The 23,962-nt window shown below is 40.1% G+C and overlaps 1 protein-coding gene across 2 annotated transcripts in view; it reads left to right on the top strand.

Moving 5' to 3' along the window:
- Positions 1 to 1,902: 1,902 nt before the first annotated feature.
- Positions 1,903 to 23,962, top strand: part of PKP2 (plakophilin 2) — a 41,850-nt gene continuing 19,790 nt past the window's right edge. The window contains exons 1-5 of one of the 2 annotated variants that reach the window (XM_057427969.1): positions 1,903 to 2,180; positions 9,751 to 9,863; positions 11,804 to 12,498; positions 19,939 to 20,077; positions 22,552 to 22,759. In XM_057427969.1, the coding sequence (XP_057283952.1) occupies positions 1,967 to 2,180; positions 9,751 to 9,863; positions 11,804 to 12,498; positions 19,939 to 20,077; positions 22,552 to 22,759 (1,369 nt within the window). In that variant the 5' untranslated portion in view covers positions 1,903 to 1,966. The remainder of the gene's footprint in view (positions 2,181 to 9,750; positions 9,864 to 11,803; positions 12,499 to 19,938; positions 20,078 to 22,551; positions 22,760 to 23,962) is intronic. The other variant, XM_057427968.1, reaches the window with a different exon arrangement.

The raw sequence follows: 23,962 nt of genomic DNA, 5'->3' as shown, positions 1-23,962 counted from the left end.
AGACTATTTTCTAATCTTCTCAGTGCCCCTCTCTCATACGTGCTGAGAATGTAGTTTTTATTGTTTACTGGAACTGCTTTTGTGACTGTCTGTATGTCAGCAGAAGGGTCCAGCATAGTTTCTAACATAGTTTACATTCCTTCCTAGCTGTGATGTGTCTTCCCCATTGTTTTTCCTGCCTTATCCTGCCCATTCTTTTTTTTTGTTTGTATGGTTGGTTGGTTGGTTGGTTTGGGGTTTTTTTTGTTTTTATCCTTAATTTTTCTGCTACATTTTTCCCCTGTCCGTGGAAGTTCTGCCACATACCTCCAACTTCTTTCTTCCCACAAATTCCCACTCCTCTTCCCCAGCTGGTACCCCCACAGCTTATCTCCAACCTTCCTGCTCCCGTACATAACCTTTCCCATTTACAGGGAAAGAGCATGTCACTCCATTTCTCTTAACCAGTGAAACTATTCTCACATATCGTTAACGTAACCTCTCCTGTGATATGCCACGTTAGAACAAAAGGGGATGACATTAGCCAGACCAAGTGATGAGAAAGGCTACAGCTCCCTCCCCCTCTTAAAGAAAAAAAATGGAAGAGAGGCAAAGAGTAAATCGGAGGGAAAGGATTGTGGACTCCTCAGCATGAAGCCAGTTCCTCCTCCCCATCCTGAGTGTTTTCAGAATAAAGAAGGTGCCCCAGTTTCTTACAGTACAGTATACCCAAATACAAGGATTACCCCAGTTTTTCCCCAGCCACACTGTATCCTCACTGCTGCCTAAAGTTCTGGTGAAAACCAAGCTACACCAGCTCTTTTTGAGTCCCTGCATGCCTCTGAACTAGCAACACATGAAGTTAAAAGCCACGTAAGTTTTCATTTGCGTTTAAGAAACACCAATTTCGTGTGTAAATACCTACATTGGGGGGGGGGGGTGTATTTTTTTTTTAAAGTTTTAATCATGCAACCATGGATCGTGAATTTCTTTTTTTAAAACCTACACTTTCCTTTTCCCTCCTCCTTTCAACCCACCGTTGAGTAGAGTGCCTAAACAGTAGCTCGAAGCTGTGCCCAGACATGGTGTGAGAACTTCCTCTGGCTCAGACACTGAACTGTAGCTGGGTGTGTAAGAAGCCACTTGTGGCAACACAGGCAGGCACAGACGTTTGTGGAGTGGAGCCGGTCGGGTTTTTTTCAACTTCTAGTTGCTCAAATCCCTCACCACCACTTTACAACGAAGAAGAAGAAGGAGGCTTGAGTTCATCTCTCTGCAAATCCTCAGGACAGCACAGATGAAAACCTTCAGAGAGCTGGGAAGCCCCACAAACCAGCAGCACTACCCCCTGCACACACAGTCCTGCCTGGAAGTTTAACCTTCACAGCAGGGACCAATAAAAGCAGCTTCACATCTTGTATTTCTAGGTTGAAACTTCTGTACGCACGCACAAAATGCAGCTCTGTGAAACAGCAAATTATCTTAAATATGTAACATAATGCAAAGTATCTATAGTGGAGGACACATGAGGACAGTATATGTTTTTGCGTTTAAAACGTGTGCGCCTGTTTGCTCCCGGGGGGGGGGGGGGGGGGGGGGGTGCCACAAGAACCCGGTCTCCCGGCGGGTACGGGACAAGGCAGCACAGCCGGAGCCTGCGGCTGACGGGGGCCGGGCAGGGCTGGGCCGCTGCGTCGGACCCTTCACCCCGGCGGAAAGGGAAGGGAAGAGAAAGAGCAGGGAGGGACGGGGAAACGGAGAGGAATGAGCGGCCCACTCCTGCTCTGTCCCAGGAGGCAGCGGCGGGTGGAGCGGAGGGTGCGGGCAGTGCCTGGCACCTGCGCGGCGGGCGGGGCAGAGCCCGGGGCGGTGCTGGGTGCTGGGCCCGGCCCGGCCTTCAGAGGCTGAGCTCCTGAGTTCGGGAGGCGGCAGCGGCGGCGGCGCAACAGGTTATCGGCGCGGAGCAGAGAGAGTCCCGGCGGTGCCCATGGCCGGCCGCGGCCTCGCCGCCGAGCAGGGTTACATCCGCACCGTTCTGGGCCAGCAGATCCTGGGGGAGCTGGACAGCTCCAGCCTGGCGCTGCCCTCCGAGGCTAGGCTCAAGCTCTCGGGCGGCCGTGCCGGGGAGGAGAAGGCGCTGCGGATCCAGCGGCAGGTCCAGCAGACGCTGGCCAGGAAGAGCCGGGGCTCGCTGTACAACGGTGAGTGGCTGTCCCCTACCCCTCTGTGCTGTGTGGAGGTGTCGAGAGCACGGGAAAGGGCCCAGAGGTGAGACCCGAGCCGGCCATGAGTGGGCACAGCCGTGTCCGCGGCTTTCCCGGCCCCTGGAGGAAGCTTGGGGCAGCCGCGGTACTGATCACTGGCCTTTGCCGGGTTTGGCAGAAAACGTTGGCGCTGTCTCTTCTTCCCTTTCTTTTGTTCCCACCCAAGTCATTCAGAAGTTTCTCCCTGCCAAGCGCCGTAACTAGAGTGAGTGACGGTTCACCACTGCCGGGGGAAATAGTCGAGCCGAAGCTCTCCTAATCGTGCAACCGGTTACTGGGCTTGTTTTAATACTTTAGCCTCACCCGCTGGCCCTGTTTGCGAAATTAAATGGGAAGAAATATAGGAAATGTTTGTCCTTGTTCACTTCCAAATAATAATAATTAAAAAAGAACTAAAAGTTTGCAAAAGTAACTCTAGGAAAGGCGTGACGGGGAACGGTGGACTGATAACACTACCAGGTATTATTTACCTCGTTCCTTGACGTGCATGATAAAAATTGATGTCAATCAATGCTTGCTTCTGTGATCCTGTAGCCAGAGGGCGAGACTTGTCAGTGAGGTTCATGCAGCCATGCCTTTCACCCCAGCTGGGGTCCAACTGCAGTGACGGACACACACACACAGGGTGACCTTGTCAGGAGCTGAGGGTTAAAGGCAAGCTGCTCAAGAGGTTTTGTCTTAACTAGCAATGGTGGAGAGATATGTTGTTATCAGAGTAAAGCCTCATCATAAAAACTTTAATCTTGCTTTTAAATAGGAAGATATGCCTGACCTACAGTCTGTATAACCTCTTGCTGTCATTAAAGAAGCTGTCACATTTCATTTCCAAAAAGCTGCAAGCCAAAGGTCTTTAAATTTGTAAATTTCTATTTGTTAATTTTATTCGTAAATGTAATATTTGTATACTTCACTCATCTGTCTTGTCAGGCAGAGGAATGTTTCTTTGTACCTTCAGCTGGCTTCTATCTAAAAAATGCCTACAGTGCAAACATGGACATACTCTGGTCAGAAAAATCAGGTACACAAATCACATAAACAGGTACACACAGCTGCGCAAAGGGCAGCTACACATGCAAGTCCTTAACTTGGCTGCTCTCAAATGAGATTTCTAAACACTTTTCAAATAACTTAATTTCTTTTTCTCTCAATAGAGAGCCTGGGAAATGCTTTTTAAGCAATTGTTAATAAATTATATGGTGTCTTGAACTTGAGATCATGTCCCTAAATCATGCATAAAACACTATGAAGACAAAGTTTCTGCCCTCCTAATGTGTCTTAACTTCTCTGGAATACATTAAGAGGCCTGATGGATTTGGAGATAGTTGTCTTGGTTTGCTTTGTTTTTCTAAAGTCAAGTATCTGAGCCCTTTGCATTTCTGAGATATCAAAACTTTTAAGCTTCAGGATCAGGGGTGGCATATGAGATGGTTAACTGTATTGTTCACATATTAAATGATCTTTTTCTTCTTTCAAATGTGTTCTTGTGCCGAACTCACCACACATTTTTCAGTCCCAAACTTGAAAAAAACTTGCAAAACTTGAAAAAAAAAAACTTGCAAAACTTGGAAAAAAAATAAATGGAACTGGAGTGTATTCCATTTATTTATACATACGTACATAAATAATAATGTATATCTATCTGTCTATCTGTATCTTAAATATATATAACATGAACCATGTTATCATGTATTTAACATGTTGACTTTCCTGAAAAATATACATATGTGTCTCAGTATGCTTTCTATATAGAGTTCCTCGAACTTTGACTGTGCTTTGGGAAACACTTGAATTCTTATATGCAGGGTACTTTTAAAAATATGTACTTCTACATGCAAAAACCACACTTTCTCTGAATTATATCAGTTTTCTAGATATGTTTACCAAGGGACCCATATTGTTTGCAGTGCAGGAAAGACAATACAGATTTAGAAGGAGCAGAAGCAGGCCCTTGTGATATAACTGTCCTATCTGTAGGAGTATTTCAGACTCTATTCATCAAGGTACTTAAGCACATACCTAACCAGCATATTCACATACATGCCTAAATTTAGCCAGGCACATAACCACTGGGTATGAAAAATCAGTTGTAGTAAAGGTCTTACTCAGTATCATCTGTGCACACCCATTTTTCACTGACGGTACTGGGAGCTTTGAAGTTGCAGGAAGTACTTTGTCAGGCAGCATAATTTCTCCTTAGAGTTTCAAATTAAAGGTGTCTGCTTAGCCTTCAGCATTACCTTTAAATGGAAGAACATATTTTCGCCTCCTACCCTCATGTTTGCTGTTTCATGCCCTTTCCCCCCCTTTTTGAGGGTGTATTTCTTCTTTTTTATAAAGAAATTCAGCTCATCCTCAGATGATTTGAGGATTGTATCTGCTGCCAAATGAAGTTATGTACTGCCACAACTCTTTCCAAGACTTAGTCAAACGTTGTTAACAGGTTTTCAAACAGTAGTTTAACAACAGCTGTAACTTTTCCAGTTCAGCAGTTGCTGAACCTTTATAAATTAAAGATTATGCTGCCCTTAAAAATTTTGAACAACTACAGCAGCTGTGTCAAATATTGGAATTCTATTTAAGGATGGAAATGATATGGCAGATAGTTCAGCCTTATCAAAGAAAAGTGGCATTCAGAATCATATTACCCTAACGACTAATGTTTTTCAGCTTGCATATATATGATGCAACACTACTGATTATTTTATGTGCACTTTAAGAGTCTGTTAAACCTTATTCTGTATATATCAGTCCACTTGCCTCTGATCTTGTTCGTTTGATTTTGATTGTTTTTTTTTTTCTATTAATTTGTTGTATTTCTATTTCTTTAGTATAATGCCTGGACTATAAATCCTACTTTTCTGTACATCCTTATCAGTTCCATTGTAAAAAATGAAGGCAGAATTGAGTAATACACCATACAAAACCAAACGGCCTGATAAACTGCTGTCTGTGTAAAGATTCTTTCTCTAACACAGAGTTTTATAAACACAGTGTGTTTATGAAAAACAGAATGAGAACTGTGATTTCCAAATCAACGGGATCATATGCAAGATGGTTACAAACAGAGCCTTATTTATTTTTTATGTTTCTTCATTTCTAAAATAATTTGTAGCATTTTTTGTTAAAATAGCTTGCTTTTAGGAGTTTGGGGGAGTATTCAGTCTTTAGCCTTCTATTTTGCAAAATTACTTTGTAGTGATTTTCTGTTTATAACTTTGTGGAAAAAGGAAGCAGAAAAATTCCTTGTTGGTGACTTCCACTCTTTTTTGGTTTCATTAAATTCCTCACCTCTGCTTCCTGAGCCAGCAGAAATCCTTTTCTTAAATTTGAGCACTAGTGTAAATGTACTGACCAGCACAAAGTAAAACTGTTGGAAGAGCTCCTTTGGGACCAGGCATGTGCTGGCAGAGTGATGAAGGAGCATGATCAAAAAGAAAGCTCTCTGCTGTCTAGATGAAGTGATTCAGTGAAGTTTTTTATATGCTATTCTCTAGTGTCACCGTCTCAGTCCGTTGTGAGTGGTGGAGTACAAAAAAAGGATTAAAAGATGACAGTCTAGGAACACTGAGGAGTCTCGGACGAGGATATGAACACCCACCTACCCTGAGCAAGAATGCTCAACGGGTACTCAGCAGGCGGGCACTCAGGATGCATAAAAATATCACAGTCCTTAACAGACTTCTATGTACAGGCTACAGCTACACTGTTGCCTGCGGTGAGGGATTTAAAGCCAAAATTTGTCTTTCATGGTAGCCGTTCAAATACAAAAGCACTGGGAAAGACTCACAACCGATAGTTAACACTGTGCATGATTTAAGGGGAATTTGATACACCTAACTCCTTAATGGAGGATAATTATCTTTTTTTTTTTTCTCATATATCATATATCTTAGAGATGCCTCTTGTCGTCGTTTTTGAAAGCCAGGCAAACATGCAGCCATAGGCAGTGATTTCTGGGGAGGAACTTGCAAGGCCTTTGGAGGTGTTTGACCTCTCATGTCCAAGGGAGCAAAGGGGCCTTGAGAAGAGCCTCTGTGAAGACATATGAGAGTTTTGCGCAGTCATTTGTACAGTCTCCCTCCTGATGGCATATTTTTTCAGGTCTCAAAATTTTGTCATAACTATTGCAATGTCAAAGTTATTTTTGTACAGCTTTTCTTCTAGGCATTTAGAAGAGTGAAGGGTTTAGTATTCCTCTTGCACTGACCACGATCAAAATGTTCCTGGGCTGCTTTAGGTCATACTGACAGGGAGAGGGGAGACTATGATTAATGATTCCGCTTAATTGCCCACACTTGGGTGTCTGCTGCTGTCCTAGATGCTTGCGTTTTCCAAAATATCCTCATGGGTTGACAGACATGACACAGGGCCTGCAGGAAACCCATCCTTTTCTTGACTGGCTGCTGGAAATCAAGTGTGGTATCCTATGGCCTCTCAAATAGCATTTGTTCCCTATCGATGAGTAACTGAATCACATGCATGTTTTCTGAAGAGAAAGTTTTTGTGAGACTTAAAGCACTGAGTCCTACAGTTAGAAAATACGAATCCTAACAGTAAACATTATATATATATATATATATATATATTTAATAATTCATGGGTTTTTTCTTTATTTTTTTTTAAACCAGTGCACTGAGTGCATAAGAACAGCCATAAGTTTCTAACTGTACTGAGCAAACCTGAAAGGTGGGAAAGAAATGTATGGTTTTGCAGTATGGTGGAAATAAACTGAAGGAAGCCTTACTGGCAGAGGCAAATTTTGATCAGTTCACCTATTCTGCACCTCATAACTAATGGAAAGACACAGCATTTCAGTTATCCCTTTTTCCTTTAACACTCTGATTTTGGGCACAAGTAAACAGCACACAGTAAAAAGATTAACATTTTATATCTACCTAATAAATCTACAGGTAAACTGCTGGCAAAATAACTCACTGATGCTGTAAAAGCAAGCAAGAGATACTGTAAATTCAAATGAAATTCCGTAAACCAATATATACAGTTTTTCTCTGAAATACAAAAATGCTTTCTGACTTTTTCACAGAGAGATTGAAGGTTAAAAAAAGAGGACTACTTGAAGATAACTGTGTGTTACAACTTCTGATTGACTGTATTTTGCTTTTGAAAAGAGTAAACTATTAGATACGTGGCTTGTCTTCAACTAGTTCATGGACAGCCATGTTATTTTTAAATTTGGTAAAAACAGGGAATTTAGAGTTGTCAAAAGCATGCACAAATTACTTGCTCAAAGGATCTTTATTCTCTAAGTAGATAAATAACTGAGATTATTTTCTCATCAAGTAAACTGGACAAAAAATGCTAACTATGAAGAAACAGAAATGTACATGTATTTCTATCTAAAGACTTATTTTTTGGAAGTTCTTAAATGTGTAACAATGAATAAAGTTAATCTTCAAAAAGCAGGTACAAGCAATAGCCTAAGATGAAGTCTTATTGGGCACCTGAAATAATACATTGATATGGGGATTATATCATACAAATGAGAGATTTTTATGAATTTGTAGATTTTGGATGTCGGTGTATGTTGGCAGGGATGTTTTGCAGTAAAAAACAATGGTCTTCTTTTATTGCTTTCTTATGTACTTGGGTAACCCTTGGGCTATGGTAACCTTGTAATGTCATGAAGGAATTATTGCAAACCAAATCATGAGTTTGACCAAGCTGCATCATTCCAGTCAGATGACGCAAAGTTACTATGAATGTGTCTTAACAAATCACTAAATACATGTTTAAATCTGTCTTATATGGCAAAAATGAAAGAATTTGAAAGTATGATTAAATAAGCAAAATAACTGCAAAGTATGATTGAATTAGGCCTCATATTACTGTAGTCTGCTATTATATGGTATTGTATTATACCATATTATACACAAATTTGGGCTTATCCAAGTAGCTATGTGCTAGTAAGAATCATTCATAAATTATTCTTGTTAATGAGTCTCTTCTTTATTTTCATCCTTGTCAAGCCCTCTGCTAACTGTGGGCAGTAAGGATCAAAGACACAGGTGTACTGAAGTTCCTAGGAATACCCATGTACGCTTAATGAAGCTCAGCGTCTAACTCTGAACATTAACCAAAAGCCTCAGCTGTTTGGCATACATACACCAGGTGCTTTCAAAAATCCCAGCAGGCACTTGCCTGCGTGTTTCTGACACCTGGATTTGCAAGGGCATATGACTCCTGCTATTTTTTGAAGTGGAGACTTCAGTAATTTGACTGAGTTAATGATTTGTTCTTTTGATTTCTTTTTTTCCATAGTATCTTAGATAATTCACGGCCAATTAACTTCTTGATTGACCACTGTTATCTTTTCAGCATAAACTTCTGCAGCATACACTGTCCCCATTTACGACTGATTTGACGTATATCTTGCCTTCAACTTCTGTTTCACCTTTTTAAACCTGTTATTTATATTCCTATATGCAGATTCTCATGGTAACACAGGAATCTCATGAATAAGTATTTCAGCAGTGTCTGTTGCTTTAAAAAAAAAAAAAAGCACTTCTTTCATGGTTTTGTTTGTTTTTTAAGTAAAGAAGAATGCAGTATTAATGAAAGAAATAATCACAACACACTTCTATTTTCAGTGCTGAATCATGGAAAAAAATGAATCAGAGCAGATACACTGTGGATCTTCCACATCATTTGTAGGATTAGTGAATTTTTCAGGTGCAGATTTGAAGTGTCATTAAACAATGCTACTTTACAGCATTACACGCCACCTGCCTCCATGTGGCACAGAATTTATTCATTGACTCTTTGTGCTCTTGGGTGAAGCTCTGAGAAGATTAGTGAAGCATTACTTGCTCCAATGTATTGTCATTGCAGTAGCATGTAAGAGAGAAGAAACATGAGCAGTTGAGGTAGACAACTATGAAATAAAGTTTATACACAATGTATGCTATTTGTTTGCAGTGGTACATTGTGAAAATTGCACCTGTAGGGTGCATGTTAAGACGTATACACATCAACCCATGTTTCACATCTACAATCTATAATCTACAGCTGCAATATTTTAATTTCTTGTGTACCGTGCATGTTACAATCAGCCTTTAATGTAAACCATTCATATATATTCAGAGTGGTTATCATGGAAAATAAACGTTCTCAGTAGCTGCTCAGTCATTCCATTTGTCAGTACTTAATAATCTGTCATTATCTGCGATATTTAAAATACCTTGCTTTGTTAAAATATTTTTCATTAAATAGCTGCATGAACAAGACTTCTAAAAGTTAAAAATACATCTTAAATAAAATAAATGCAAAACTGAAAAAATTACTTGTATCCTCAGAAAGCTTTGTTTAGCCATGTTTTGCATGTGACACACCAAATGCAAACATCTTTCCATTATTTCCTTGTCTTGATTTTCAGCTTATATATATTAATAGCAGTGCAGACTGTGACATTTGCCCAGTACTGAAAATTGTCCTTTTTAACATTATCATGTTTTGTTAAAATCTTACTAATGTTAGGTTTTGGTTACAGGAAGTTTGCACCGTGCATCCAGTGTTCCAGAGCGTGTCTATAACATGGGAATTACTGAAAATGATTTTGCACCAAGAACTCCCTATGGTTTCTCTTATTACCAGTCAAACCAGGTGAGGAAAACAAGGCAATGAATAGAAATAAATATAATAGCGCGTGCATAGTTTTTTTTTTACCACAAATAATATCATGTGTTTCAAGGTTTCTTTGCTTGTTTGTTAGCTTTTTAAAGCCTGAAAATGAGGCTTTTACAGCTGATATCTATTAATGTTTTCCCCCTTTCCAGTGATTTCTGAGCCCAGTGATTTAATTTAAGTCAGTCATATGGATGGGCTTGTTGCAATCGTGTTGGTTTTGTGAGAATTGGCATTGGGGTAGAAAATGAAAAACCTTATTAACACCCCACTAAGGCAAAGGCTGTGGCAAGTCAGATCTTTATCCATCCCACCAAGCAGCAGGTCAGTCAGCACTTCGGTGGCTTGAAGCTGGGGAGGCCACTGTTGGAGGCCAAACAGTTGGAGGTTGCTAAAGGAAGTCCAGCAATCCTGCAGCGTAACTAATGACATGGACAGGAGCTTAGAATGTGGTGAAAGAGCTTAGGGAATTAAGCATCCAAAACCATGGGAAAACAGATTGCTTTATTTTCATGAGGACAGGTGGAGTGTTCCTTATCATTTCAAATAATCCTGTTGTAAAATATTTTATCATTACAAGAACTTCAGCAGTACAGTCCTTGCAGTACAGTGGTGTTTCTAAACAGTCTAATCATAAATGCACTTGTTGTTTTGACCAGCTTTTCTTGGGTTCATGGCCTGAATGCTAAGATAAATAATCAGCTTTCTTCAGGGTTTGTGACACAGCTCATAACTGGTATGAACCTTTTTAGGGAGTAACTGTATGGCTTGGAAATCAGCACATAGCTCAGTACCAACGCTGCTGCATGATCGTTAGTAAACTGAAAGCAATTCAGCTTGAGAACATAAATATTTATTTAGTAAAAAACTTTATTATGGGGAAAATTCTTTCTTGATTTCAGATTACTCAAGAAAGGCTTATTGGCATTAAAGCTTCTGGCCAGTTTATGAAGCAGCTCTGACTCTGTATAGGAAGAGTTAGAGCCATTTCCTTCAGTATATTTCCTTCTGTGTCCTTCTAGCCTCTGTTCTCACCTATCATCCAGTCCGTAATATTTGAGATGAAATCCTTTTTTCTAGAAGAGAGCAGCAAGAGGAAAATTGGATGAGACATAGGAACCACAAGAAAATGCTAGTTTTCATGGGGGTGGGAAAGGAGGGAACAGGGGAGAGAGAAGTGGGAAAGAGGGAGACTATTTGTCCAGTGTAAAAGCCAGGATATGCAAGATATCCTTGCATAGTTTTTGTAGAATAGACAGATATATCCAATGATGCTTGCTTCAGCCTTCTGGTTTCAGCAACCTTTACTCATTTTGTGAGTTGAATATCACCCTCAGTAACTCCTCAACAGTTAAACTGAAGGATTTCAGCCTGACAGCTATCTGTTAAGCATGTGTTTTCAATTAATATCTCGTGTAAGCTTCTCATTTTACTTAAAAAATATGCCTTTATAATTACAAAACTTTAATACAACATGGAAATGGAATATAGGGGGCTTTGATTTATTGCTGGATGCCACTGTGCTTACTGATTTAAACAAAAAAAAGGGCCATGATGCTAGCAGACGTGGGTGTTAATACCCAAGGAGTTTCAAATTGAAACTAAAATATTAACAAGCAGACTGTTCACTACTAGGTATAATTGACTTAAACATCTATAATGACAGAAGCCTAGGTGCTTAGACTTTGTCTGCTAATGTGTAGACTGTACTACTTCCTGCTTTCATTAGGCAGATACAAAGAAGTGTTGCAGAATCCCAATACACAATTTTGATGAAGTTCACTTTTTGTTTTCTAGCACTGACCCCAGACCTGAGAATTTTCATATTTACTTTTTTTGATTTGGCTTCTTTGCTATTAATCCTAATTCTGTGATCTTACTGTGACTCCTATCATGTTCTTTCATGCACCTTTGAACAGGTTGCCTCACCATCCTCTTATACAAATGGCTGTGGGACAAGGTTTACTTACAAGACAATGGAAGAGAGAGCTCAAAGGCAGCCTCTGAAGAGGCTAGAGGTTTCACCACAGCAAAGTCCTGAAAGATTGGCATATACATCCAGTGATTTTCACTATGACGGAGGAATTTCAACTGGATTCTCCATGAGGCATGTAGATAACAGGAGACTCAACGGGACTGTCCCACCAAGATATGCTCGGTCTGAGATTGTTGGTTACACTCTTCGTGATTCAGTGAGCAGGGGACGCTCTTTTAAGAGACATTCCCACATGGGGGCTGTTAATGATGCAGTCCTTGATGGTTTTTACCCCAGCCCCACTGTACCTTTGTACCATCAAGCAGGCAACAGTCGCAGTATGTCCAACCTTTTGGAGAAAGAGAACTACCTGACCTCAGGCAGTGCAATGGGACAAGTGAGATCACCAGTTCCCTCCCGTTTTGGATCTCAGAATAGGCAATCTTTAAGGTCCAACTGGTACCAAACTACTTTCAGAAGCACACAGACCAGGAGGGAAGCTTCCCAGCCAGCTTCAATAGCCAGTGTTGCTGCAGAAACAGATGGGAAGAGGATGCCATTGACAGCTGCTGTGGCAGCAGCTGGGAGAAATGGTTTCCTGCAGAGTGAACAAGTCACCATCAATGGCTCTCAGCTGGGGTAAGCACAATGCAGGATCTGCTTTGGTTTTGGGGTGTCACAGCTGAAAGGAATCTATTTGTTTAAAAAGAGAAAGTAAACTGACAGCTTGTGGATCAGCAGCCAACAACAGTGCATGAAATGTCGGTGCAGAGGATGCAGAAAGTAGATTTGCTTTTAAAAATCCACTTCCAGTGCAACAGGGGAAAGGGAGGAAAAAAATATTAGTGTATGTACATACTGCAGGGTCCATGCTTCCTACTCTAGTTTGCTGGAGTTTACCTTTTTGCCAAGAGTTAAACAATTTTACAAGGAGACATGAAGTATTCACTGAGTAATTTACAGCCTAAATCACAATTGCACTAATGTATCGGCAAATTTTATGCTTGTAAGAGACCAGATGGTTTCAGCACTAGTTCTTACAAGAACAGGTCAGAAACCCACCAGTGAAGCAGTTTTAGGCAGAGTGACAATTTCCAGTTAAAAAATTCTTCATGGTTTCAAGGAAACTTTTTAGTTTTTATTAACTTCGACTAACTTCAGTTAAAACACAGGCAGAAATTTCTCTTAGCCCTGTAGCACCATCCCTCCCTAGAACAAATGTAAACTTCTCTGAATATCAGGACCCCAGAGCTGCTTGTTACCATGAGATTCTACATGCTCTGAGGACAATATCTGAATTTGAAGTCCAGGTAGCTCCATGGCAGAAATTCCCAAAGGTATCCCCAGATTTCAGGAAAATTGTTTAAAACTTTACAAAAATTTTTGTTCATATTTTATTCTGTTTTCTTTTTTTTTCTTTTCTTTTTCCCTCCACAATTACCTTTCTCCCCCTGAAATTCCCTTCCGGAGAAGATTTCAGACTGTCTACAATCAATTTCATTTTCAAAAGAGAAAATTTATCAGTGCTGAAATTCCCCTCAGGAGTGAATAGTTTTTTAATTTTAGAATAATTCTGAATGTTCCCAGATCTCTTCAGGTTCAATGCACAAAATAAACCACTTCGAAAGCAGTAGGTGGTTACTTGCGCTGTTTACTGTCGTTTCCATTGTTTTCATAATCCAAATAGGATCCCAAGGTTTCTTGTGTAAGTAAATAACGGTATAATTTGCAGCAGTGTTATTAAGAAGTCTTTCTTTTTCCATAACTGTGTAGCTGTTAAGTTCATTTTTCTGAAGACGACCTTTCTCCTTTTCCTAACTTTGCTACCGTGTGAGATGAGGCATCATCTGATATCGCTGCTATCAAAAGATCAGCTATTTTCTGTCATGAGCTGCATGTTTTGTGTTATGACTAGATTTACGAGCATATGGTCTTTTGCCCACATCTCATCTGAATTGAAACTTTAACCTCAGGGTCATAGCGGAGTTAAGATATCTGGTATTTGTGATGTGACTCTTAAGTTTTCAGTCTTTACAACAAATGAGTCCAGAAAAAAATAGCTGAGAGCTCACAACAGCTGAAGATTTGGGAGTAGTAATGTTGAAAAAAGGTACCTGGGAGGACTTTGTTTCTTAATAAGACAATTTACAGACAGGCATATATCCCATTGACTGAATAATCTACTTAAATTCAACCATGTTCCTGAGTGCATTTCAGAGCCACAACCAGCAATTTTGATATGTAATTCTGTGTAGGAGCAATTTTGGTCCTTTTGCAGGTGCAGACACTGGAGTCTGGATGCCTGCATGCACAAACATCAACCAAAGTGTTTTTCCTGCCTGCAGATGTAAACATCTATCTTCAGTCATTGTGCAAGTGACTTGCTTGAGACCACGCTGAGCTCAGGTGGAAGATTTGTGACCTAATGGAAATTTTTGACAACATAATAACTTAAATGCCAGTTTTTAAGTTTGGCCTTTGCTGGAAATTACAGAGGAAAACAATTTGAAGTGCTGTGAAAGCCTCTAAAGTTCATATTACAGACGTTTACAGATTTCTTTTATCTCAGTACTTCTATTTAATTTACTTGTACATATTTTGTTTAGATTTTCAAATGTCCTAGGTTCTACTTTAGTTTCATAGCTAGGTTTTGGGGGAAGCAAGGGACTCTTTGTTCTACCTGAAGTTTAAAAAAATTCTTTGTAAAATATAATAGCTTATGGTAGTGAAGAGGCTGGTAAAAAAACCTATGTAAGATACAGTTCTAAAGGAGAATTGCACCACTAGATTATTAAATGATGAGGAAGAAACTATAGACATTTTTAGTTTACTGAAAACAGTAGCTGTTTCACATGCTTATGTAATAACATGTGTGGTACCCACATACATCATTACTGTTTTCAAACATCTGAAATACACATTTAATTTGTAATTCTCACCACTGGAAGGGCTGGATGCAGAAGTCCTGTTTTGGGTGTAGTACATTCTTGTTCATCCACATCTAGCTACTGCACAGTTTAATATATAATTAAGTATTTAAAACATAAGAGACATCATTTTACTTTGTGGTATAAACTGCTGTCAAATCAGAGATATTTCACTGAAGTCCATCATTTCAGCGCTAGTACAAAAATTTCTTCTGACAAGACTTCTCAGTTTAAGAAGTTAGTAGAGACTTTCAAGTTTCTTGTTATTTCCCATTCTCTTTGATTTTAAGGTTGCGTTATCTGCGATATTGCTCACTTACCTGTTGCTCCCTTAATAATGGAAAGAGGGGAAAAGACAAACCTTGGTTTCCTGAATAATTTGATTTTTCCAAAAACTTGTCCTTTCTCATGCAGATCACAATTTAGGTCTTTCCAAGGCTAATTAAGAAGAAGTAGAATAGTTGTTTAAGGTTACAGAGATGCAGTGGACTACCTGTGTATAGTATTTGGAATATATATAAAAGCATTTTCAAACTTTCTGTAGAAAAATCAGCTCATGCTATCTAATCAAAGTAGAACAGGCAGAATATAGAGATGCTATCTCAGTATCTTCTGGTAAAGTGAAGCAATTAAAAGCATTTTCACACCAAGGGCTTAGGAAGGAGAGAGATTCAACCTGAAGCTGTCTGGGAAAAAAAAATGCTTACAGAACCTGACCCCTAAATGTGCTGTCACACAATTCTTAGACAACACAATGTTTATATCCCAAATATGTTACTGTCTGGCAATTAAGGTGAAGTCAAAACTTGTCAGATCATTCTTCTGTTTAACCACCATTGCCTAAGTGCCCATTGGTTTGTTATCATTATGCACGCTAATCAGCTATGTAGCTATTAAGATTGCTTGTAAATGTTTTGAGGGTAGGATGGAACAATTGCATCAGGTTCTAGTTTGACAGGAGTTACAGTGCTGCAACCACACCATTGAGGATCGAGGATTATATTATATCCTTTATTACTGTAAGATAAAACAGTAAATGTTGTTTTTATCTAACAAAAAGCAATCATAGTATGACAGTGCAGAACATTAAAGAAAGATTTTGACTACTGCACATGAAGAAGCAGCAGCCATGAACAGCTAACTCTGGTGAATGGTTTCAGTACACGCTCAGAAATTTGGGCTTTGGCTCTACATGTGCCAATGACTGCTGACGGACCTTTACTGCTCAGGGACATCTTTGGCATCCTGAGGCTGAGTTCCCACATAGATTCTCCGGTGTCCCACGAGAGATGAGCTTATACAGCAATCTTGATCTTGGGAAGTGCATAAGGAGAGTCCTTCTTTGCTATTAGTCACTGAAATGATTAAAAATTTCATACATTGGGAATACCTGCCGCTCTGTAGAAGGCAACTGAATTTGGTCAAAGGGCTTCAAATTTATTTCAGTGACTAACAGGCAGGTAGGCATGCATACATGTGCACGTATGTAACATGGTCATAAAACACTTGTTGATTTGACAAACATGACCCAATCTTGAAAAGCCTGTTTTTCTCTCTCATTTTAAAGAGAGTAATGTGATCTGGCCTTTTTCCATCGCTCACTGTTCAAGATCTTTAAATAAGTTTCTGATCGGTACATCCGACATGCAACTCAGAGTAACTTTGTAACTGCTTTGTTTTAAATCTGGGCTGAAGTAAACTCTGAAAATCTGGAAGCTGTAAACACTGCCATACCAGAGCCCAGGGGACTAGAGATACTAACCATCACTCTGTCTAATTTCACTTTTATTTAAACACTCCATTGACTTCCTCAACCTACTGCCCCCTTCATTTCATTTTTATCTTGTGCAAGCAGGCCTCAACACCTATAGATGTAGTGTATTTGCTCAAAACACTAACTCAGAGGAGGGAGAAGACAAGAAATAACACGATTTATACCAGAGGGAAATACAAAAGCAGGTAGAAACCTCAGGAGTATAATTTCATTTGAAACAGGTGCATCAGGATTGTTCTTCACCTCTTTGCTGTCCTTGCAGTCATACTGTCTTTTGTCTTAGCAAAAGCAAGAAGCAGATGTTGATTTACATTACAGTGTAGCTGGCAGGCAAAAATCAAAAACTATCCTTTTTTCTTCTCAGTATCAAACCATTTTGTAATTCATTTTTCTAAACATTGTTTATTATTTAATCTTTTGCTTAGTTAAAACACAAAAAAAATCAGTTTAAGCCACTTTATTTCCCATGCACCTATTTTAACATGAAAGGTAATTGTGCTAAAATTTCTCATTTTAGATGCACTTACTGAGAGGATTGTCAAATGAACCATTCTCATTCTGGTAGCTCTGAAATAAGGAGTAATTGCCAGTAACTACTTGTTACAATGCTGTTCACAGACTGTCTTCTGTTCCCTGTTTCAACAAAATTTTTTGGTTAAAAAAAAAATACAATACTCATGGGTTTGGTCACTTCCCCTCCCCCTATTTTTTTTTTTTTTTGTCTAGATGGAGAGTATTTATAACCAAAAGTGAATAAAAAGGCTGGGGAGCTTAACCACCTGTTCCAGAGCTAATGCACCTGATTGTGCCATGAATTGTTTTATGTTCCATTTCTTGGGAAAAAATGGGTCTGCTGACCTTTCTCCCCAGTTTTTTATATGGTTCTTTAATACAATCATCATTCTTACAAACATGCTGGAATTTTGAAGGGAAATAGCAATACGTATTTTCAATCTTGCCACAGGCAATGTGCATACTTGATTTAAAAAGTGTTTTTTTATTTTGTCCCACCTAAAAAAAGGCTTTGCCTATCTATTTCAAACCAGAGCAACTTGTTAAGCTTGAAAAAAGCAGGTACTGAGCCATGCATGTTTGTAGTCTGGGAACTGAGAAACTGAAGATAGGCATGTAAACAAATAAAAAAGCAGTCATCACGCTACTGAGTAAACCAGGTATCTTCATGATGGGTAAAAGGCACTCTAATTTGTTATGGCCTTTGCTGGATCTTTGTCCTTCATACTCTGAAGTTTCCGTTTTGGTTTTATAATTTGAAGCATGAATTGCTTTGTGCAGAACATGGTTGAACACTTCCATTGATGACTTTCTTTTCACCCACAATATTAGTATCTCTTAAAGCTTTTATAGTATTTTCTGCTACTGAAAGGGGAAACAAATTCTAAGAAAAGCTAAAGTTAGAATCATAGAATCATAGAACAGTTAGGGTTGGAAAGGACCTTAAGATCATCTAGTTCCAACCCCCCTGCCATGGGCAGGGACACCTCACACTAAACCATGCCACCCAAGTCTTCGTCCAACCTGGCCTTGAACACCACCAGGGATGGACCATTCACAGCCTCCCTAAGCAACCCATCCCAATGCCTCACCACCCTCACAGGAAAGAATTTCTTCTTTATATACAATCTAAACTTCCTCTGTTTAAGTTTTAATTCATTACCCCTTGTCCTATCAATACAGTCCCTAATGAAGGGTCCCTCTCCAGCATCCCTATAGCCCCCCTTCAGATACTGGAAGGCTGCTATGAGGTCTCCACACAGCCTTCTCTTCTTCAGGCTGAACAGCCCCAACTTCCTCAGCCTGTCTTCATACAGGAGGTGCTCCAGTCCCCTGATCATCCTCGTGGCCCTCCTCTGGACTTGCTCCAACAGCTCCATGTCTTTTTTCTGTTGAGGACACCAGAACTGCACACAATAGTCCAAGTGAGGTCTCATGAGAGCAGAGTAGAGGGGCAGGATCACCTCCTTCGACCTGCTGGTCACGCTCCTTTTGATGCAGCCCAGGATACGGTTGGCTTTCTGGGTTGTGAGCGCACACTGAAGCCGGCTCATGTTCATTTTCTCATCCACCAACACCCCCAAGTCCTTCTCCGCAGGGCTGCTCTGAATCTCTTCTCTGCCCAACCTGTAGCTGTGCCTGGGATTGCTCCGACCCAGGTGTAGGACCTTGCACTTGGCATGGTTAAACTTCACAAGGTTGGCATCAGCCCACCTCACAAGCGTGTCAAGGTCCCTCTGGATGGCATTCCTTCCCTCCAGCGTATCAACCGAACCACACAGCTTGGTGTCATCGGCAAACTTGCTGAGGGCGCACTCAATCCCACTGTCCATGTCAGCGACAAAGATGTTGAACAAGACCGGTCCCAACACCGATCCCTGAGGGACACCACTCGTTACTGATCTCCAGCTGGACACTGAGCCATTGACCACAACTCTTTGCGTGCGGCCAGCCAGCCAGTTCTTTGTCCACCGAGTGGTCCATCCATCAAATTGATGTCTCTCCAATTAGGAGACAAGGATAGCGTGTGGGACAGTGTCAAATGCTTTGCACATGTCCAGGTAGATGACATCAGCTGCTCTACCCCTGTCCATCAGTTCTGTAGCCCCATCATAGAAGGCCACCAAGTTGGTCAGGCAGGATTTCCCCTTAGTGAAGCCATGCTGGCTGTCACCAAGCACCTTGTTGTTTTTCATGTGCCTTAGCATGCCTTCCAGGAGAATCTGCTCCAAGATTTTGCCAGGCACGGAGGTGAGACTGACTTGTCTGTAGTTCCCTGGGTCATTCGCTTTCCCCCTCTTGAAAATGGGGGTTATATTCCCCTTTTTCCAGTCACTGGGGACTTCATCTCACTGGCATGATTTTTCAAATATGATGGACAGTGGCTTAGCAACCTCATTTGCCAGCTCCTTCAGGACCTGTGGATGGATTTCATCAGGTCCCATGGACTTGTGCACGTTCAGGTTCTTAAGATGGTCTCGAACCAGATCCTCTCCTACAGTGGGCCTAGGGTATTCATTCTCACAGTCCCTGCATCTGCCTTCCAAGACTTGGGTGGTATGTTCAGAGCATTTGGCAGTGAAGACCGAGGCAAAGAAGTCATTCAGAACCTCAGCCTTCTCCAAATCCAGGGTAGCCAGTTCTCCCAATAGCTTCCAGAGAGGGCCCACGTTGTCCCTAGTCTGTCTTTTATTCACTATTTACCTATAGAATCCCTTCCTGTTATCCTTAACATCCGTAGCCAAGTTTAATTATAAAGTTACTTGAAACTTTTGAAAATCCTGGCATTACAAGAAATTTCACAGGTTAACTGGTGATTTTTTGGCAGTCTTGCTTCACTATATATCCTCTGTCTATGCTTTCAAGGAGCCCAGAAGGGGAGATGACTCTGGAGCGTGCAGTGAGCATACTGAAGAGTGAAAATACACAGTCCACACCTAGGATTCTTGCTGCAGTTACTTTCATACAGCATGAATGCTTCCAGAAAGCAGATGCCAGAAGAAAAGTAAGTAATAATTTTTATGCTGGTTACAGTCAGGTAAAGCAAATAACTTTCTATATTGTATGGCTACTGTGTGCCAACATGAAAAAGGACAGTCCAAGAAACCTTGTAGTATACTGATGTTGAATGCTTTCCCTAAAATATGCTGATGCTTTTTGCTGCAGATTCTGTAAAATTTGTGGAATGGCACTGGTTTATGCTAGCAAAAATTTGGTCTTCAGCATTTTGTGATTGAAATGTAGGGTAAGGATTCACCCAAACCATCTGTAACTACAGATCTTTATTTACCAGCTCTCAGAAAATAAAACTCTGGGAGTACAGTGGAAATTTATCCAAGGTTCAGGGTTTACTGGGACTGCACGACTGTATTAATATGTTGTTTGGATTAACCAAATTTGTTAAGTCTTTGAATTTGTTAAGTCTTTGTTATGTTTTTGAAGGGGTGTATTAAAATTATTATCTTCTTCCTTTTTTTTAAACATAATTTCAAGCACTGTTATGGTTCTCTTGCTGAACAGTTCTGTACATTAATGTGTAAGGTGATTGTTTATTTCAACAGTTCAGTGCAGTCCAGTTCAGTGACAGCAAGACATCACTGTCCTTTTAGCTTGCTTCCTGGTAGATCAAGGTCTGTTTTGTAAAAAACACCAGTACAATTAGCAGTCAATCTGAGAACAGAGCTTCAGAATCAGATGTTTGAAGGTGTTTATTTATTTAAGGTGGTTTATTATTCAAACTTCTTCCAGGCAGCTTCCTAGACAAACAAGTGGATAAGTAAGAGTTCAAATTGTTTTCCTGTCTATCCCACATATCCTAGCTGAGTTTTTCTGTTTGGTGCCCAGCAAACTTGTTCGCACTGGCAGTCTTTTTTCTCTTTTTTAGCCTTTCAGCCTGCATTTCTTTTCTTTGTCTCCTGATGCGTTGTTCACAATACTTGGTAGTCCTTGGGCCTAGTGGCTTTTCTTTATCTTGTGAACTTGTGGTCTTACAGTATTTTAGTCAATTTTGTCTACCAATGAAAATTTAGAATGATGGTTCAATAGTTTTTGTAAGTTCTCCTCTGCACATTAGGTCAAAATAGAACCACTTCTTTTACAAGAGCTATAAATCCCTTAAAATTACCAACAGAAAGGCTGCATAAATGTTTTAAAAAACCAACCATCTATGGTATTGGTGTCAAAAGGGCTTATCTACTGTAATAAAATAGGTCAATGTGCCTTCAGCATGCTCTATGCTCCGCTTACCTCAAGATATATATTTCTGTATTTCATTCTACTAGCATCTAAATGATAGCTGAACGAATGCAGGGGAAATCAGGTCAGCAGTACAGTAGCAAGAAACTGTGCCTTTTGTACAAGTGTATCAGAGGAAAGGTAGACAGGCAGTGTGGCTTACCAGGGCATGAAGGGCAAAAGGCTTTGTTCCGTTTCATTTCTTCATGTTGCCAGCGCCTGTCAGCTGTATTGAATTCTTTTTATCATTAAACTCTGGACTATTCAAAACAGTTGTATCAGATTCCTAAGTGTTTCACATGCTGTTGATTCTACACAGGGATGATTTTGTCCATAAAAGCATATGGCATTTTGAGATGCTGGAAGAAACCGTCCTCATTTGTACATGAATGTAATGTATTTTCCATAGTAAACTCAGTCCTAAATGAGCCAAGGCTTGCTTATGCCACATCACAGCTCATATGGATTCATCATTTGCCACAACATGTAGAACTTGGAAACTATTTGTTTCCGCACAGCTGCTGAAAATAACACCTTCTTAATTCTTTATGCATTTCAGGCCAAAACCTCATTTTCTAAAGAATTAGTCATTTAAGAGTAGTCTTTGTTAAATGTAGGTGGCTCAGTAGCTTACTAGTTTACAATATTTAATGGTCTGCATTTTGAAGTTTACTAGTTTATTATTTTTTTCTCAGTATGATACAGATAAGAAGCATTATGTACAATTGCTATTTATTTAATACACTTTCAATAAATGCACTGAAGTTTACAGAGTTAAAATGCTGTCTTTCCAACAGGCTAGCTGCTGAGAGAAAAAGAACTCAAACCAAACTTGGCACATCAGGAACATTTCACATCCAGAAATTTCAAAGCACTTTATAACTGTTCCAGATTTAAATCTCAAATATCCATTTCACCAACATGGAAGTTAAAATACAGAGCAATTAAATGCCTTGTCAGAGAGTACAAATCTTTAGCAAAGCTGGAAGAGATTTAGTTTCATTCTCTTACATTAACTATAAAAATATGATGCCTCCCTTAGTTGTGGATTTCAACTATGAGTCATATGAAAGCCCAGAAGTTAACAGTCATGTCCAAATGATTAATGATCTGTGCTTCTAGTCTTTCAAAAAGGAGCAAATGAAGAAAAGTCCCTATGACTATTTAAAGGTTTGCTGGGGGGAAGGTGGAGTTTGTAATTTACAGTATCTAACTATTCTCTTCTGTGTTTTGTTTTCCTCGCAGGTTTTCTCACTTGGTGGTATCCCCAAACTTTTACAGCTTCTTGATGTTCAGAATGAGGACATTCAGCGGGCAGCATGTGGTGCATTGAGAAACTTGGTATTTGAGGACAATGACAACAAACTGGAAGTGTCAGAGCAGAAAGGGATCCCACTCTTGCTGCGCCTACTCCGAAATACCAGGGATGTAGAGACTAAAAAGCAAATAACAGGTAATGTTTTCTGTGCAGTCAAGTGACCAAATACAAGAACATTGTCACCTATTCTAAGCTTTTCTCTTAGGGCGAAATTTCGAGGTCCTTATTCAGGACAGTAAGAAGAGACTAGGAACTGCAACTTCCCCTCTTAAAGCTTCTTCAGAAACGAGTTCAGTCTGTCTCTTTGCAGGAACCTCAAAGTCCTAGATATTCCATAAAAGAAAGTGAGGCCCAAATAGCAAATTCTGTAAAACCTGTTTACTCATCAGTGATTGGAGCAGTCCCAATAATGGGACCATAATTAATGCCACTTTTCAGGCAGCAGCTCAGCCCTCACTTTTTGACACTATGCTGCCAGTGCATACTGGGGGGTTCCTTGCCAAAGACACTCCCCCAGAACTGTCAGGTGCTGTGGATGGAATGTGGTTGCCCTACTCCCCACAAACTCTACTGACCCAAATTTTTACTCTGAGCTCCTTCCTGCCTAGCTATTTACACCCGAGCCTGTCTTCTCAGATTAGTGACAAGGAGAAAGCTTTGAATGCTTTCTTTCTGCACGCAGGGGAGAGGATTTCTGCAGGACATCCACTTGGCTGTAAAGATCAAAATAGCACCATCAGTGGACTGACATGCATTCTGGATTCAGTTTTTGCAGGGCTAACATTCTCATCCTTTTATTTCCCATGCCCTAACAGGGGAAGAACTGTTAAAAATTAGTAGAGCCCATTGCAAGTTTAAAGGAGCCCTTCGCATCAGAACCCCAATATTGCACCTCTTGTTTACATCAATGTAGCAGAAGGAATGGTGAGAGGAAATACCCACCACTACTGACAAAGTGATGTGTGACTACTGCCTGGTTAGCTTTGCAGCAGCCAGTGAAGAAATCCCTGCACCCCTGCTTGACCATGATGTGTCTCTAGGAATTCAGCTGCTTGTGACCCACATTCATTCTAATTAGCATGCAGAGGAAGAGCAGACTTATAAATGGAAGAAAACACTGTGAATAAATTAATGGGGATTTATTTCAAGTGATCTTTAAAGATACCAGAAACATGAGCTATTAAGATAACTGTGTTTGAAAAGATATAGAGGGTGTCAAGCAGCCTTGCCTTGAAGCAAAGGCATGTTGAGACCTTCTGTAATTCTGCATTCTTTCAAGTATTTGAAATACTGTGCTCCCTAAGCTGGAGAACAAAGCTTTGTATTGTTGGCTCTTTT

The sequence above is a fragment of the Pezoporus wallicus genome, unplaced genomic scaffold, assembly GCF_028554395.1.
Source record: "Pezoporus wallicus isolate ANWC-B61680 ecotype Strahan unplaced genomic scaffold, APGP_CSIRO_Pwel_v1 contig_2908, whole genome shotgun sequence".
Classification (NCBI taxonomy): Eukaryota; Metazoa; Chordata; class Aves; order Psittaciformes; family Psittacidae; genus Pezoporus; species Pezoporus wallicus.
This window is presented reverse-complemented; position numbering and strand designations above follow the sequence as displayed.